Here is a 19,064-nt window from a genome sequence, read left to right on the forward strand (position 1 = left end):
TCACTGAACTTCAGCTACCCTTGAGGTGTTCAGAGAAAATGGCTAATCTTAACGATTCTAGAATTTGACAGACTTTTAGCAGCATTGGTTACCAGAACCAAAGACAGTGACACCAACTCCTTGCTATAAAATCCTAGATATGTGCCTTCTGGAGGCCAGCAAACTTTGAAACCTCTTTCACTTAAAGTCAAAGCATATTGCTTTGTTCTGTTCAGTCTGGGACAACTGCAGGGTACACAGTGTTGAGAAGGAAGGGCAGATGTCCCAGTGAACATGCCAGACAGTCCCATCTGGTAAGTATCATGTCAAGGATCATTTAGCTCAGTGGAAATTTAATTAAACTTAATCGGGTTAAATTGTATAAATTTGGAAGTTTAGTAGGCAATCAGGAAGGACCTATTTTTATTTAGCTCTATTGTTATTTCTGGCTCATGTCTAACCATCAGCCAGTTGGGTCATTTGAGACTGACACTTTCTAAGAAAACAATCCCTGCTCTAGCTCCCAGGCACCTTGTTGGAAATTTATGGACCTTTCCCCTCGTTGGCTTAGTACTCATGTCTTTGATGTGTTTTTAAAGGGCAGTCATATTTTCCTTCCAGTGTCTGATCAGTACTCATAACTCAATTTTTTTTTATATATCGCAGGAAGAGCTGCTCCTGTCTAAATGGCTGGACATGATTTAGCACCCCCAATCTTTACCCCATTGTCACTTCATTAGCCTTTTTTAAAATGTGCGGTTAAAATTGGAATTGATCAGAAGTTTCTTGAAATGACCCTTATCTTTGTGAACTGAGGTCTAAATAAAGTCACACTTGTGCAGCAGGCATGGGAAAGGGAAAGGAAATGGTATATTCAGTATAGAATCTGAAGTGGAATCATGGTGATTGAATAGCACAGTGAACAGCTTTTTACATTTATCTCTGAAGATGAGCTGTGATTTCAGGAGATATACAAAGAAGAACGAAATGAAAATTTAACAGCCTTTTTTGAAGAGCCAATATCTCCTGATCGTGTCCAGAATATTGGACTTAACTCTATTTCACTGATTTATCTTAAGTCAGAGTCCTAGAATATTAGAGCTATAATATACCTTAGAAATAATTTATTCCAGCTCCTTCATGTTAATGATGAGGAAACTGAGACCCATCTCCTACCCTAAGGAGGGAACACCGGATTTAGAGTCAGAAAATTGGTCTTTATTCCAATCCCTGTAAATTACTATCAGTGAAACCTTGACCAAGTCACTCTGGCCTTCCATTTCAGTATGTATAAAATAAGAGGATTGGACTCTGTGTTTGCTCACGTCCTTCCCAGCTCTCACCTATGAACTTGTGTTAAATAACTATAATGCCTTCCTCTGTTCCAAAGCCTCTGGTTGGTTTTCCAAACCTTGCCAATTAGTTAAGCCATGTCTTCAGAGGGATAAGGACACTTTGTCCTAGTCTTCTTATATAACCACAAAATTGACATAGTTGGCATTTCTTGTTCCAGAGGGGTTCTCAGCTGAAAAAGCTGAAGGTGGGAAAGAGCTCTTTGCGGCCAAACTCAGCTGGCAGAAATATCCTCCCTAGACTGTTTCCAGCTCAGTTTGCTCAGGTGGATTCATTAAATGTGCATTTACTTGCATGTGTGTGTTGTTTTCCGTAATAGAATGTAACTTCCTTGAGAGCAGGGGCCATTTCGTGTTTACTTCTGCATTCCCAGGCCTAACACAGTGCCTGACACATAAGTACTTGTTGGTTAGTTGATCTGTAGAACACTGTTAGGTACCCAGAGGCAATGTGGAGTTCAGCTGTGACTCCATTCTTGCCTTTACAGAGCTTATTATCAGGTACAGAAGAAAATTATGCTGCATTTTTATTATGATAATAGATGTAAGAATTACAAAGTAATTTATATATCTTGTTGGTGTTATTTTACAGAGGAGGAAACTGAGTGTGAGAGAGCTTAAGTGTCTTACCCGGTTTTACGTGGTTAATAAACATGTGAGTCTGGATGGTGCTGAACTCAGGTCTTCCAGAAAAAGTCTGGTGCTCTATCCACTGATCCACTTAGCTGCCTCATCATTATAATTTTTTTTTATCATAAGACACAATCGCTACATACGTTATTATACATTAAGTGTATTATAGAGGTACAGAACAAAATGTGATATGCTAACTGTAGAGGACAGTCACTGCCATCACGTTGTATAAGGGAGGTGGTAGCATTTTATTTGAGTTTTAAAAGATGAGCAGCAATTCATTCTGCAAAAAGAAGAGGTAGAAAATAGAGAACCATTGGCAAAGCTACTGAAGCTTTGTGTTTGGTGGGGTGGGGATGGTCATCTTCTTTGTAAGAAGCATGGAAAGTTCATGCAGTAAAATAATAGGAAATAAGGCTGGACTGGTCTTTTCTTCTAAGATTCCCAATGCAAATAGCAAATGGAGTTCTTCCTTAACTGGCGGTATAGAGATCCCTAACAGCTATTCTCCTAGTCAGAAAACATTCTCATTTTATTGTAATGAAGCCATGCCTGATTACTTTATATGAAAATGAGAAGATCTGAAGCATTTTTGATGCCATGTGTTTCCAGTCACAATAAAAAAATATAACGTTAGTGAAGATTAGATCTTAGGTAACTTTTTTTTTTATAGATCCTGCTATCAGCCCTGGGAGAAAACAAAAATCAGTTAAGGAAAGAGAGAGGCCTTGAAATGCAGGTGAATGACTCCATTTTACAAGAAAATGACCATGCAGTACAAAAAGCTCTAACAGGTGGGGGATAGAAGAGGTGTAACTGTGCCAAGCAGTTGCTAAGAGCAATGAAGAAGGGAGATGTTAGTGGAGGGAACACAAAAGCCTGAATGTAAGCCACTTGGGAACTTTTTTCTGGCTCCCTTCCAGCGGTTTGTGTATTAAGTGTGCAGGTGTGAGAGACTTCTGAAAGACCCTAACTAGGGTGTGACAGTGAGAAGTAGCTATAAAACTAAGGTAGATAGTAGCAAATCTCAGAGAAAATTGATATGCTAATAGAGAGTCAGGGTCATAGGATTGTTTTTTAAAGGAAGTTAGAGATTCTCCAGACTTTCTATGGCATATGTCAAGGCACTTTTCTCCTGAACTCACTGATCATCCCAGAAATGAAGATTCTCTTTTTAAGGAGAGTAGAAACTGTTAGGGGCTAGCCCAGACCCTCTTCCAAGGTGGACTCTGGACGTTTCAGCAGACTCTTTAGTCTAGCTGAGGGTTATATGGGATGGCAGCATGGGGCAGCAGAAAGAAGGCTGTATTTGGAGTCAAGACAACCTGATTTATTTTGTTAATTCAACTTTATTTTCAGTTCTGAATTCTCTCCTTCCCCCTCCCATTTCCCTACCCATCAGGAGCACAAGAAAAATGAAACCCATTACAAAGATGTATAGTCAGGTGAATCAACTTCTCACATTAGCCATGAGAAAAAAAGAAAAAGAAAGAAAGAAGGGAAGGAAGGAGAAAAAAGAAAGAAAGATGAAAGGGAGGGAGAGAGAGAGAGAGAGAATGTTTCCACTTGTAATCTAAGTTCATCAGCCTTTTCTTACCCTCTCAGTGGACTGCATGTTTCATCCTGAGTTCTTTTCCATAATGGGTGAGCTGGTACTTTAGAGTTGTTTTAATTTGTATTTCTTTAATTATTAATGATTTGTAGTATTTTTTTTTTCAGAAAACCATTAATAGCTTAGTTTCTTCCTCTGAAAATTGCCTATTCATATCCTCTGAACATTTATGAATTGGGGAATAAATAAACCTGGTCTTGAATTTTGTCTCTGCCATACATGACTTGTTTCCTTGGGCAGGTCACTTTGACCTCTCTAGGTCTCAGTTTCTACATATAAAACAAGGCTATTGGATTAAATGATCTGTTGGATTAAAAGGTCCCTTGTACTTCTAAATCTATTTTCCTATGAACTTTTCTATCAGGTAGAGAGAACTCCTAGATAAAAGATGAAGGAGAATCCTGACCATCATGGCTGATCCACAGTTTTTAAAGTCAAAAGATTTATAATGGTGACTCAGATAACCAGGTAGACCTCAGCCTTGTTAATGCAGAGGCTTGGGTCTGCATAGCTTCTCTGCCTAAGCAATGTGGCTACTTTTCCAGAAATAACTATGTGCTACTTCCATCCCTGCAGAAACTTTCCTTACAGTCTATGAAGTTTCTGACATTTGACCATGACTCCAGGAATAATAATAATGATTATTATAAATAATAATAATAAAGTTAACATTTAAGTGGTGTTGTTAAGATTTATAAAATGCTTTACATATGCTCTTTCATTTGATCTGCGCTACAGCCCTGGGAGGTCGGTTGTCTTATTATCATCCCCATTGTACAGAAGATTAAAGATTAAAGCTGAGAAAGGTGAAGCTAGTGAGTATCTGAGGCAGGATTCCCACTCAGCTCTTCCTGTTTACAAGTCCAGCATTCTATACCTTAGGCCACCTAACTATCTTCTCATAGAAAGAATGTTGAACTAGAAGACCTGGGTTCTAATTCCAGCTTTGCTACTACCTAACTCGAAACTTGAGAAGTCATTTGCCTTTTCTGGGCCTTGATTTCCTCATCTGTTAAATGGCAGGGAAAGACATGATGATCTCTCATGTCCCTGTGAGCTTTTTTTCCTTTTTTGAAAAACAAGCGTATTTTTCTCCTATTGTATGTATAATAGCCTCAACACCCTCGATTGAATAGAAGTTACAGAACAACTAGTCCTACTCCTTTATTTTTCAGACAGGTAGACAGAGGCCTACAAAGGTTAAGGGATTTGCCTGAGGAAATGGCCTTCTCTTTATAAATTCTCTTCCATTACATGTAAGGCTATTAGTACAGATTAATGGGTCTCCTGGACTGCTACGTGTAAGTAGGGCTATTGTTGGAATCAAATATAAACTCACCCTTTTCACCTTTTTTCTCCCAGACATTGATACACCCTAAAATGTTTGGTCCATAATTCTTTGCCTTTCAGATCCTCGTAATAGGTGATTCTTTAGCAAATATGGCAAGATTAAATGACAACAAAGAATCCCCGGTGTGAAAATGAAGGGTTAAAATCCAGTTGAAACTGGACCATATTCTGTGTCTAGGGGAAAGTATATAGTGGAATTTTTTTTAAAAACTATTTTTAAAGGTACATGTAGGCATTATTGAGTAAGTGTTACTAAGGCAATGTACCCTTGTACATAGGAATGATTTTTTAAAAGTGAAAAACATACAAGTGGGAATTTGTCCAATGTGTTATATCGGAATGACATACTATTCCAAAAAACATAAGCAAGGAAAGATACTATCTTCCATTTCATTGATTGTTTCATCGGCATGGAAAATGAGGATACTTTTTTCTCTCTTGCTCATTGAAATGTTCAGAGGCCTAGAGAGATGGAAATGCAAATAAAGCCAAGTGGTAGTACAGAATGATTCTTATCTTCCAATCAAAAGGAAACATTCTTGGTATTTTGCCAGTGAAATGAATGGTTCCGTTCAATAGAGTGAACTTTAGTTGCAGGCCGAATGTCTTGAACGTCCGTGAATGCCCTCACCAAAAGAAATACTACAAGCTTCTGTTTTAGCCGCAGTAAGCCAAGTTAAAAGAGTGAGATGAGGATTTTATAAGGCCCAATTTACATTCAGTTATTTTTCTTTTTTTTCTAAGATGAAAAAAACCCCAAAACTCTAAAGCATTCCCCAAGTATTGACTCAGTTAGAAAACAGAAGAGTACAGGCAGTCCTCTCCTTCAAATGAGTTGTGTTCCTAAAGTTTAATAGGAAATTCAGAATGCATTTTCTGAGAGAAACAGTGTTATAAATGTTCTGAGATTCCCAAGGAGGCCCACACAAAGCCTCTTTAACCCCAGAATGTAGTTGACCTTTTATACTACTGATACTATCTCAACTAATTCTAAATCACCATTTTTAACACTTTATCTAGGAAAATACCATTCAAGCTCCAAAAATCAGAGCTAAGAAAAGCCTTTCCCCCAACAATGGTGACACCCTTTGCAATGGGTTAAATAATCCTCTGACCATGGAGCTACATAGTAACTTGTTAACTTTTTAAAAAATTATCTATTTTATTTTTAATTTATGGGATAAAACAAGCATTTCCATAACATAGTATAATAAAAAAGATTGTCCACGAAATTGCAAATCTATTATGTACATACAACCTGCTGTTCCTTTCAAAATTATAGTAAATTTATCTCGTAAATTTCTTTTTTCTTCTTTTTTTCTCCCCTCCCACCCATCTTAGAGATAGCTACCATTAGACACAAATATGTGTGTACACATACATGCCTACGTACATACATACATATATATAAAATCATTCTTATACATACTTCTATTTATCAGTTCTTTCTTTACCCACAAATAGTGTCTTCCTTTATGTGTACTATATAGTTCCTTTGGATATTTACAATATTCAAAATGACTTATTCACTCAAAGTTGTCTTAAAACAGTATTGCTGTTACTGTATACAATGTTCTCTTGGTTCTGCCCATTTCAAGCTTTATTATTTTGTGCAAATCTTTCCATGTTTTTCTAAGATCACCAAACTCATTATTTCTTATAGTACAGTGGTATTCACAATCACAGTCTTAACTTGTTCCCGTCCAGTTGGGTAATAAGATGACAACTCATTATTTATGTAGTTTTTAATTTTAGAAAACTCTCTCCCCACAACAAACTTGTGAGATATAAGAATTATTATTCCCATTTTATTCATGAGGAAACTCTGGCCAGTGGGCGAGGTTGGTATTGGAGCATCCCATTTGGATCTGGAAGGGCCTTTAGAGATATGGTCACAGAATCCCAGAGGCTGACCAGTCCCTCTCGTACTTGAATTAAAGTTTCCTCTGCAGTATTCCTGGGAAGTTGGCATACAGGCTATATTTGAAGATGTCTAATGAAGGGAAGCCTACTGTCTCATGCAGCAGCTTATGTTTGAATAATTCTGATTGTCAAGAATTATTTTTTCTTACATCCAGACCAAATGTGCCTCTTTTCCATTATTTGCTCCTAGTTTTGTCATCTACGTCCAAATTTTCTGTTGTTGTTCGGTCATTTCAGTTGTGTCTTGACTCTTCATGACTCCATTTGGGGTTTTCTTGGCAAAGATACTGGAGTGGTTTGCCATTTCCTTCTCCAGTTCATTTTACAGATGAAGAAACTGAGGCAAACAGGGTTAAGTGACAACTAGAACAAGTCTAATCCTCCTTCTATATGACAGTCTTTCAAAACATTAACAACAGCTAGCATTTTCCCCATCAGATTTCTCTTCTCTGCTCCAGACTAAACGTAACCAGTTCCTTTAGCCAGTCTTAAAATGTCATGATCACATTCATCCTGGTTTCCCTTCTCTGGACATTCTTCAGCTTACCACCACCTTCCATAAAATATGGTCTCCTGAACTTAGCATACTGCCGCAGATGTGATCTGATGATTACTAAGTCATCCCATGGGTTAGCCATCCTTCTTAGATTTGTGTCATCTGCAAATTTCACAAGTCTTTATCCAAGCCACTGATGACAGCGTTAAACAGTGTAGGACCAGGCACAAATCCCTGGGCAAGACCACTAATGTTATTGTTAAATCATTTCAGTCATGTCTAACTCATTGTGACCCCTTCTTAGGTGTTTCTTGGCAAGGATACTACATTGGTTTGCCATTTTCTTTTCTAACTCATTTACAGATGAGGAAACTGAGGAAAACAGGATTAAGTGACTTGTCCAGGGTCACACAGCTAATAAGTGTCTGATGCGAGATTTGAACCCAAATCTTCCTGACTCTAGGCCCAGCTCTCTATCCACTGAGCCACCTAGCTACTTAGAACCACTTGTGTCTTCTTTCCAAACAGATATCAAACTCTTTAATGACTGACTACCCTTTTAATCCAGCCACTAAACTAGCTCTGAATCTGTCTAAATCTACCAGGATCTAGCTTATATTTTTCTATCTTGTACCCAAGAAGAGAAGAAAAGCTTTATCAAATGCTTTGCTAAAATCTAGGTACATTATATCTTGAGCACTTCCAAACCAACAATCCTGATAGCAAAGGAACTTAGGTTAGTGTGGCATGGTTCGTTTTTGATAAAGCCATAGTGGTTCTTAATGGTCACTGTTTCCTTTTCTAGCTGACTGTTTTAATAATACTTTCTAAAGTGTTTTCAGGTGTTGAAGTCAAGCTTAGTGGCCTGTTTCCATTCTCATCTCTTTATTTGAAAGTTACAAAAACATTTGCCTTTCTCCAATCCTCCACTCTTTCTACCATTTCCCAAAACCTATTTTTTTCTTTGTTTAGTGTTTTGCTCTATTTCTTTCTTTTTGGTCCAGACCTGTTATTCCATTGGTGATTGGAACTCCCCATGAGCCAATTCCCTCTACCAATTGTAGATGGCAACTGTTCTGCAAATGAAAGTTTTAGAGAAATGTTGGTGTGTGAGGTGGGGGTGGGTGGGAGGAGTGCAATGAGAGGTTAAGTAATTTGCGTGGGATCATACATACCGCTAGTATGTGTCCAGAGGCTGGACTTTGAACAGCCACATCTTCCTGACCTGAGGCCAATTCTCTGCCTACTATGCCATACTGCATCTTTTTCCATGCTCTTCTCAGGAACATTGACTATGACTTAGCATTCAACATATATCTACCAGATTACCAGATCCATCAGTCTGCCTCACCCCCTTATTTTGCACATGAGGAATCAGAAACCTATAGAGGACACCAGAGATAAGACTTGATTAGACTATATTCTCCAAGGCTTCAAACTCTTTCCAGTACTCCACATTAGAAGAATATATTATTCTTTGTTATAAGAGATGGATCTATGGGACAGAAAAGGGAGAAGGGATACAGGGGGAAATTTAGATAATTTAAAAACAAAATATATTAATAAAAATTTATTTTTGGAAAATGAATATACCTCTTATAGTTCCATAACAATGTTAAAATAACCTGCCTGTACCTCTGTCTCTTCACAAGTGAAAGTGCAGCTTTAAAAGATCAATATCTTTCTATGAATTCAAAATTAGTCCAGCTGACCCATTCTAGGAGTTGGGTTCAGAGCTATAGTCTCAAAGCCCTTTGCCACTTATTTACTGTATGGGGCATTCAAAAGTTGAGGATTAATTATCATAGTTTCTTTCCTTGAGGGAGCTTTGCAAATGATATTCATCCTATATTCTATATTGCCTGTAAATTATTTTTATTTTCTGAATTTTCATATTGAGCAGGTTAACCAATAATTAAGTTAATGACATAGGGGTATGTTCTAATGAGGCAGATAGGAAAATTCACACCATCTTTATTGCCACTGAGATCCATAAGTCAATAAGCTGCTTAATCAGTGATTATTGATTGATCTCAGCTTTATTCCAAATTACTCCCCTTGCCACATTACATTCCAACAAAACTAGATGACAGACTGTTTCCTGACCTAAGAGTTCTTTCAGCTTCCTGTGGGTATTCTCACCAGTTATTCCCTCTGTTTAGACTGTATCTTTGCCTTTTACATTGTTTATTTTTATTCAGTACTCAGCTCTGGTGCCATCATCTCCTCGAAGCATTCACTTATCTTCTTAGTCACTACTGTTCTCTCTCTCATCATATTAGGATATAGTCTCCTTATATGTATGTGTATTATATCGTTCCAGCTCAATGTCATCTCCTTCAAGGTCAGGGCTGTATTAGGAGGTAGGGTAGTATAGTAGATTGAATATTACCAGGAGAACCTAGATTCGAATTCAACCTCTGATTCCTACAATCTATATTAAAATGAATTAGTTACTTAATATGTCTGAATTTCAGTTTCCTTATGTATAAATTGGGGATAATAAAACCTGTGATACTTTCCTCAGAGGGAAGTAGGGAGACTCAAATGAGATGTGTAAATGCATTTTTCAAACTTCCAAGTACTATAAATGTCTTTATCAAATGAGGTAAATGTAAAATGCTTTACAGACTTTACCATGTTAAATAAATGCAGCTATTCTTCTTCTTCTTCTTCATCTATTATTATTATTATATCCCTAGAACATAGCACTGTGCCATGCACATAGTAGACACTCAGTATAAATGTTCATTGAATTGTGTGTTCATTGTGCAATAACATCACAGATCTGACCATGTCACTCCTCTGTTCTGAAAGCTCCTGGAGCACTCCCTATTACCCCTAGGATAAAATAAGAATTCCTATTTGGCATTAAGTGGCTCCCACAACCTAGCTCCAGCCTACTTTTCTAGGTTGATCAACTATTACTCCATTTCACACACTCTCTGTTCCAGCCAAACTGGCCTATCTTGTATTTCTCATACCTGATGCCCCAGATCCCCTCCCCACATGTTGTCATTCCCTCCTCCGTACAGAATAATTAGCTTCCTTCAAAATGTAATTCAAGTGCTTCCTCTTACTTGAGGCTTTTTTTTTTATTCCTCCCAACTGCTAGTGGCTTCTCAGTTCCTTAACCCACTCACACCCCAACAAAATTGCCATGTGTTTATATATGTACATACACACACATACACATATTACTTTTAGAAAACAAACCTCTTGATGGCGGGGACTGCCTCACATTTTTATTTGAAATCTATTCTGAGTGCCTTAGCAGAGTTTCTGAAATGTAGTAGCATTTAAATATATAATTAATGATGACCGATTGCCTGTATAATAAAAAAGAACTAGTACGTTGAATAAAAGAAAAGAAGATGATGTTAAACTTTTTTTGTTTTTGTTTTTCACTCTTGACAGCCTGCAATGTTTGGTACTTAAATTCCGTGGAAATGGAGTCACTCACAGGCTACCAAGCTGTACAGAAGGCCTTGAGCATGACACTGGTTCAAGATCCTCCTCCCATTTCTACAGTCGTCCATTTCAAAGTGTCTGCCCAGGGAATTACATTGACTGACAATCAGCGGAAGTAAGTGCCCTCTGTAGGGTTTGTCTAAGTTATGATGTTACTTTGCTTGCTTTTCTCTATCTGTTTCTGGGTGGCCCTATTGAGTCAAAAATCCTTTATAGTTTTTGGTGGTTTTCAAGCTTAGCAAGATCCCAACCTTTCCTTTCCTTTTCTTGTTGAAACAAAATCTCATTTGGGAAGCTCCTTTCAATCATTTTTCTACAATTTCGTAGAGAGAGGCAGTGTGATATAACGGATGCAGATCTGGCCAGAAAGCCAGGGTGTGACTTCCAACTCTGACACATATTGCCAAGTGACTCTGAGCATGTCACTGAAGCTGTCAAGATTCTAGGAAACTCTCTAAGACTCTATGTTGCAGACAAGGTGCCTACCTACATTGGTAGAGGGGAGTTTCCTCACCTGGGAACTCCCTGTACCAATAATATCATAAAGCCAATTCCTTTCCCTTCAGAAGTATGGAAGTGCATGCCAGGCGTATTATTCTAACAGTTTTATCAGGCAACTGCCAAGTATAGCAGAGAGGTTACATACATCATCTTACATGCCTTACTACCCTCTTTAATAACAGCCCTGTTTTAATTACTTACTGTTTACAATAGTAGCATTTTATTTTCTGTGGCTTTGGCACACGCACATTACTGAAGCCTTGGATGACTTAATCATGTCATCAAAGTGACTGGTCATGATGTGGACAAAGTCTTTCCCTTGGGTGCTTTTCCTGTTATGATTGTGTAGGAAGATTTCTTTTTCTCATACTGTAATTTTCTCTAACCTTTGGTCCAAGGTAATGGCCTTCCTTCCATGAATACCAACATGACTTTTTGTGTTTGTATCTTTTTAAAAATCGTTTCCTTAAAATGTAAAGATTACTTTGAATTCTATTATTATCTTCCAGAGTAATAACATAAGCTACAAGTACAGTGGGCCTACTTTTCATCTGTTCCTCCAAGACATTTATAAAGCAAGAAAATAATACTGGAAGAGTCATCATAGGATTTAAGGAACTTTGGAGATAGCTAATCCAGAGCTCTCATTTTGCATAGAGGGAAGGTGAAACTCAGGGAGATTAAGTGAATTGTCTAGTTGCACATAGATAGAAGAAGAAGCCAAGCTGAAGTTTATGTCTCTTGCCACAAAATCCAGTGTCTTTTTATACACTATCATGTTGCCTCTCAAGATATTCTACTGAGTGCTCCTACTTGCACTAATAATCATCACCATACCTCAATCTTAAAAGAGAAATGCTGAAAACACTGATTTTTCTCCTTCGGTTTCATTTTAACAGACTTTTCTTCCGAAGACATTATCCAGTGAACACTGTCATTTTCTGTGCTTTGGATCCACAGGACAGGAAGTAAGGCATTTTCACTTGTTAATAAATGTGTATATCTTTAACTTTGCCTTGAAAATGTAAACAGAACTAATGCTTTCCTTTTGTTTCCTCTTTCATGTATAACAAGGTGGATCAAAGATGGCCCTTCGGCAAAGTAAGTTGCCCATCATTATCTGGATTCCTTTATCTTTAAGTATAGACGCTTTTAGCTTGGAGTCATTATGTAGACTTGAACTTTTGTCCCAATTTCCACAGATGATCACTTAGCACAATCTTTCTAAATTGTTACCATGCCCATCAGAACATGTAAGACCGCCCTGATTCTTGTTAGGAACATGTAGCTTCCTCCTTGTTTTTCAGGACAAGAACTAAATCATAGGAGTGCCAAAATTTTAGAATTGGTCTCAATACTCATCTAGTCAAACCTGACCCAGTGAGTGGTAATTTAGCCTTTGCTTGATGGACTCCAATGAAGGTTAACCCATTAACCAAAGCACCCCATGTCACTTTGAATAGCTCTAATTGTTGGGAAAATTTCCCTTACATCAAACCTAAATTTGCTTTTATTTTTGCCTACTTTATCCATTGTTTATGGTTCTGTCTTCTGAGGCAAATTAGAGCAAGGCTAATCCTTTTGCCACAGAATAACCCTTCATTTATTTTGACAGAGTATAATATTTTATATTTAGAGGAAGGCTTGCCAATGGGCAAAGATGCTCATGAAGTCTCTCCTCTTTATGTACTATGAATAATATGACATAACCTATATGTAGCCTGAAAAAAGAGATATTGCCAACCATCATTAATTAAAATAAAAGAGATTATACATCATTATTGTATTTTTTAAAGGTACCTTTTAGTAAAGACTAGAATAGTTTTGAGGTCAGTGGAGCTCAGTGAAGGAGTTAGAGGGCCATGGGAATTTCCTAACTCAAGTAGGAAAGACCTTTCTATCTTGCTGTTAGATCTTTATATGTGAATATCCAGTGACTATCTCATAAATTAGTATATATAATTCTAGGGAAAGATCACTACATTTCTCATGCCTGGCTACAGTCCTTAGGTCTTTTAGTCAATTTGTGAGTGTTCCTTGAGTGAGTAAATAGTATGTGCTAACATTCTTCTAGACATTGGGTGGAATACAAAATACAGTCTCTGCTCTCAAAAAAAGTATTTTTTATTATCTTTGATTTAAACTATGGTTATCAATAAATATCCCCTGCCTTGGAATCCTTGGTTATTCACCTTCGGTAAAGCTAGCGTCCTTCCAACTGGGGGAAAAAAAAAAGGAACGTAAAATCATAGATCTAGAGCTGATGTGAATTTCAGAGACCTTTTAGGTCAACCTCCTTATTTTACACATGATGAAACTGAGGTACATGAAGGTGCTTTGACTCACCCAAGGTAACACAGATAGTAAGCAGCAGAGATAGGATTTGAACTTGGGTCTTCTGACTCCAGAACCACTATTTACCCACATTTAGCATAAATAGTGACTTCAACTCTTTGAAGAAAATAATTAAATGCTATTCTTTGTTTTAAAAGTTTATGGGGGCGGGGCAGCTAAATGGCGTAGTGGATAGAGCACTGGCCCTGGACTTAGGAGGACCTGAGTTCAAATGTGGCCTCAGACACAAAACACTCACTAGCTGTGTGACCCTGGGCAAGTAACCCTATTGCCTAGCCAAAAAAAAAAAAAAAGAAAAAGAAAAAACAATATTACTAGGGGCAGCTAGGTGGTGCAGTGGATAGAGCACCAGCCCTGAAGTCAGGAGAACCTGAGTTCAAATCTGCCCTCAGCCCAAACACTTGACATTTACTAGCTGTGTGACCCTGGGCAAGTCACTTAACCTCAATTGCCCCCCCAAAAAAAAAGTTTATGGGGGGTGGGGGGAACTCCTAAAAGCCTTAGTGAAGTTTTAAGCAGCTAAGCCTGACACAGCTTAAAATTTCACTTAGAATTTTGGGACACCCTTTCTAGAGTTTGTAATTTAAGAATACAAAAGTAAGGGAAAACAGACCCTATGTGTTTGACTTGTGTTTTTGAAAGGTCTACAATGTTTCTTATATGTGAGCCATGCCAATTTTCAAATTTCAAATATAATTGTAGCAAGGTAATTTGGAATAGAGCAGAGGTTCTTAACGTGTGTGTGTGTGTGTGTGTGTGTGTGTGTGAGAGTGAGAGAGAGAGAGAGAGAGCTAGAGGGACCTCTCTGGCAGACTGGTGAAGCCTATGGACCCTATTTCAGAATGATAATTTTAAATGCATAAAATGAAATGTATAAAACTAATAAGATTACAAAGGAAAATTATATCAACATATAATTATAAAATGTTTGTAAAAATAAATTCATGAATGCTAGATAAAAATTCCCTGGTTGTAGTGGTTAGTTATAGGGCTTAGATTCAGAAATACCTGAGTTCAAATACTTAGACACTTACTAGCAGTGAGATCCCAGGGCAAACCTTGTAAACTCTCACAATCTCAGTTCCCTCTTCTGGAAGATGGGGATGATAATGATAGCTACTATAGTTATAATGATAAAATGATATGCCATATGTTAATGCGCTTTATAGATCTCAAAGATAGATAGATATATATACACACATATGTATGTATATACACACACACATACACAGATATGTATATATACATGTACATATATTTTCTTTACAAGACACTGTCATCTTTCCTACACAGTCTGAATGTATTTTATTTTTTTGGTATAGTCAGGATCTAAGGTCAATCTTCACCAATAATGGTAATAAGTGCAGCAGATAGAGAGCTGAGCCTGGAGTTAGGAAGAGCTAAGTTTGATTCCAGTCTTAGATACACACTAGCTATGTGACCCTGGGCAAGTCACTTAAATTCTGCCTCAGTTTCCTCATCTTGTAAAATAATGATTATAATAGCAACTACCTCCTAGGGTCAAATGACATAATATTTGTAAAGAGCTTAGCACAGTGCCTGGCACATAGTAGACCCTATACAGATGTTAGTTATGATAATGAAAATGATGATGCCACTTCTCTTTATATAAGAAATGACCCGTGTACTAGCAAATAAAGCAGATTAGATAATCACAGGTGTGTTTTGTTAGACACTGTTATAACGAGGAGATGTTTTCTAGCTGTGACGTGATTGAATTAAATAGTAAGGGGAAAATGGTGTGTGAATGTTTGTACAGGGTAACTATGGTTCTGTGTACGTGTTGCCCATTTAATTTTTAAATTGCCTTTTCCAGAGTATTTGGATTTGTTGCAAGAAAACAAGGGAGCGCTACAGACAACGTGTGCCACCTGTTTGCAGAACATGATCCCGAGCAGCCCGCCAGTGCCATTGTGAACTTTGTATCAAAGGTCATGATTGGTTCACCCAAAAAGATCTGAAGCCTCCCTGCCAAATAGACTGCCCTTCAGACTTTAGTGTGAGTAGGGAGGGATGGCGTCCTTTTGAACGATTTACTGAAATGTACCGATCCCAAGAAGAAAAACAGAACCTTCTGCCTGTTGTACGTTTTTCTTCTTCCTTCCTTGCTTTTTTTTTTTTTCTTATTTTAAAAGAAAGACTTCAAAATTCCTGGCCTTTCTCAAGAGAAAATTCTTGTCTCTTGAAACATCTTCACAGCCAAGTGCCAAGTTCTAAATAAAAGAAGCTGTGTCTGGAGCATCTGTACCTATCCAGAGAGTCCATTTTGGAGACAAACTTTGAAAGAGAAAAGCTCGTGTACCCTTCTTCACCTTCCCCAGTATCTCTTGGGTGAACAATGGAATGATTGCCTGGTTACTCACTATATTACATGAGTTTTATGAGATTTAATACATAATAGAACTGCATGCATGGCCTTATGGAGACACTTGTCCTTTTTGCATCCACAGTAGCTGTGACCCTCACAAACTGATATTCTTTGAGAGGATAATGGGCCTTTTGTACAATCATTTTCTCTTCCCTTCATCTTTCCATAACCAAGACTAGAGTTGAACTGAGAAGGGGGAAGTATGTCTGATGAAGGTTAGTGTAGGTTGATTTTTTTTTTCAGGGACCATGAAGACAGAGGTGCAGGGATACTGATGTTGTAAGGTCTAAATCTGGGAATGATTGAGGTCGTTGTGCTTTATGAAAAGTTAGAGATGTCATTTTTAAAAATTGTATGGTGAAGGCTTGATGTATTTTGTTCACTTAAAAAAATATATTTTGTATGAAGAGTCAAGCAAGAAAGAAACCATTTTAAGTAATAGCAGGATAAAAATGAGGGAAAAGCAAAAAAAAATGATTTTATATAATTTATATTTTTTGCCTATGCCAGATTATTTATGGTAGAAATTTGATATTGCTATATTGTATGAGTACTCTTTACTAGACACCTTGTTGAACTTTGCATTTTTTTGTGTTACTGTATCTGAAGTATATGCTATTGCATGTGCCTTGCTTAGAAAGTATGTCAACATTTTCTTATGATGTTGTTAAAACACATCCTGTATTTTGGAAATACCGTTTTAACAGAAAGTCTTTTTGCATATTTGAATTTGTTTCTCAATATTTTGGTTCATCAAGTTCACTTCTTTAAGGTTTTTGTGCCCAAATTTTTTTTTTTTTATTGTGGATAGAATCAACTAATGCATCCAGTAGGGAAAAAGAAAATTATTTTGTTAAACTCTTGCCTTGGCATCTGCTTGTTATTTTGGATGTCATTTGTAAGGATAGAAACAAGCTGATATATAGGGCACCTTGCGCCTTTATAAGTTCTCATGTGGATCTTGTCACGCTGCTAAGTGGTTTGCTTTGTATTATAGTCCTGAGTGTGGCATCCTAAGAATGAAGGTAAGAAAAGGGATGATTCTTGAAAATATAAACTTTTTTGGTTGTCATATTAGCTGCTGTATTATATGAGCAAATAAGTACTTGTGTATATTTCTATATCTAAATGATTTTCTCTGCAAATCTGCCATTGGTGAAGTTCTGCTGGGACCAATGATCCAGGACTTTGCCTGGTTGATGAAACATTAACTTTCTCTTCTGTTGTGCACAAAGTGCTGAATAAATGTTCAAAGACCCCTAAGTATCCCCCATTAAAATTTTTCTTAATAATAATATCCTCCTACCATTCCCAGGATCACATATCAGTGCTTCTTTTATGCAAGAATCATAGTGACCAACTTAGGCTTTGAAAATTTACTCTTATAAAGAGATTATTTTAATGCATGGGTCAGGGCAGCAAAAGGCAGGGAAGAAGATGGCAGCTCAAATGCAATTGGAATTGACTGAGTTGCAGTGGGCATTGTATATAAAGCTAAAAGGTAGATAACTTCTTGCTGCAGTTGACATGACAAAGGCCAGGGCCTCATTTCTGTGCCAAATACTTTATGATTCTGTTACACATTTACTCATCATGTAATATTTGCATTGCCATTTGAAGAGGCTGCTTAGACATTTTGGAGATCCTGTGTGCCTTAAAAACAATCAATCAGGCAGAATTTTAACTCCTAAATCACTTCCAAGGAGTGTCCAGTCCAACAGTGTTCATTTCATCAGAAGTTTGGGGAAACGAAATGATTGAGAGGGCTTAAATTACAGGATCTTCCGAGAGTGTAACTATCCTAGAAAGGCTGCCCCCACAAAGGAAGAAGAAGAAAGGTTGTTTAGGACTTAAAGTCAGGTTCGAATAATCCTTCTTTTTGAAGAGAATGCTGTGAAATTGGGGCCCCTTCTTTCCTGCCAGTATCCAGTGACTTGGAATTTTCAAGATATTTTCACAGGATTTCATGCCCACGTGTATTCAGGAAGGACTCTAGAGCCTGAAGGTTGCCATTCTTTTTTTAAAGATCATTTACTGGCATGTTTATTTTTTATTTTTATTTTTTGCTCTTTTTCAATTTTTGCTCTGTGTTCAAAAGAGCATCAGGGAAAATCCACTAGGAGCTTGACTCTTCTTAGCAGGAAAAGTAGAGTCCATTTTTATGGTTCTAAGGAGAGCTCTCACAGTGTGTTTCTCTTATGATATGTTACCACATATATTAGAAATATATGAAATAATTTTACATACTCAGAAGAAAAACTGTAAGGTATACTCGGTAGTAAATAGCATTATCCAGTCACACAGCATTCTTTTTGTGACAAATGTGCGTCACACTGTTAACATAACAGGCTTTCCCCCAGGATGATTCAAGATGTGTATATGCAGTACTGGAAAGAAAGACTGGTAAACTCATATTAGCTTTTTGCCACATGTATTTGTAGCCAGGCACCTATTAACCTGCTTATTAAATTGTATTGCTATAATCCTTCAGTGTTACAATATGGACATGCTAAAAAGCCACGCTTAATTAAATGGTGCCAGTGTATCTTTAATATCATTGACATGTTAACATTGCCTTCTCTGCCTTATCTGTTAGTAGATGTTTTACCTTTGCTCCATACTGTAAAAAAACATATTCAGTATGTAAATGAATGTCCTATAAATTCTTTGTATAGTCAATTTCTCTGCTTTTTAAATATCACCTCTATTCAGAGTATAATAAAATTATGAATTTGTTAAGTCTCTGTTATTACAATGAGAGTAGTCTATTCTGGGGGCAGCTAGGTGGTGCAGTGGATATGGAGTGCTAGGCCTGAAATCAGGAAGACTCATCTTCCTGAGTTCAAATCTGGCCCCTGACGCTAACCAGCTGGGTGACCCCTGGGCAAGTCACTTAACCCTGTTTGCCTCAGTTTCCTCATCTGTAAAATGAACCGGAAAAGGAAATGGCAAACCACTCCAGTATCTTTACCAAGAAAATCCCAAATGGGGTCACGAAGAGTT

At 37.4% G+C, this 19,064-nt stretch overlaps 1 protein-coding gene across 4 annotated transcripts in view; it reads left to right on the forward strand.

Moving 5' to 3' along the window:
• TNS3 (tensin 3) overlaps window positions 1–18,800 on the forward strand; it is a 511,123-nt gene extending 492,323 nt beyond the window's left edge. For all 4 annotated transcript variants that reach the window (XM_027836865.1, XM_027836867.1, XM_027836868.1 and 1 more), the window contains 4 exons: window positions 10,763–10,931; window positions 12,217–12,285; window positions 12,392–12,418; window positions 15,510–18,800. In XM_027836865.1, the coding sequence (XP_027692666.1) occupies window positions 10,763–10,931; window positions 12,217–12,285; window positions 12,392–12,418; window positions 15,510–15,654 (410 nt within the window). In that variant the 3' untranslated portion in view covers window positions 15,655–18,800. The remainder of the gene's footprint in view (window positions 1–10,762; window positions 10,932–12,216; window positions 12,286–12,391; window positions 12,419–15,509) is intronic.
• Window positions 18,801–19,064: the final 264 nt, after the last annotated feature.

Source organism: Vombatus ursinus, unplaced genomic scaffold (assembly GCF_900497805.2).
Source record: "Vombatus ursinus unplaced genomic scaffold, bare-nosed wombat genome assembly UNPS02014820.1, whole genome shotgun sequence".
NCBI classification, from domain to species: Eukaryota; Metazoa; Chordata; class Mammalia; order Diprotodontia; family Vombatidae; genus Vombatus; species Vombatus ursinus.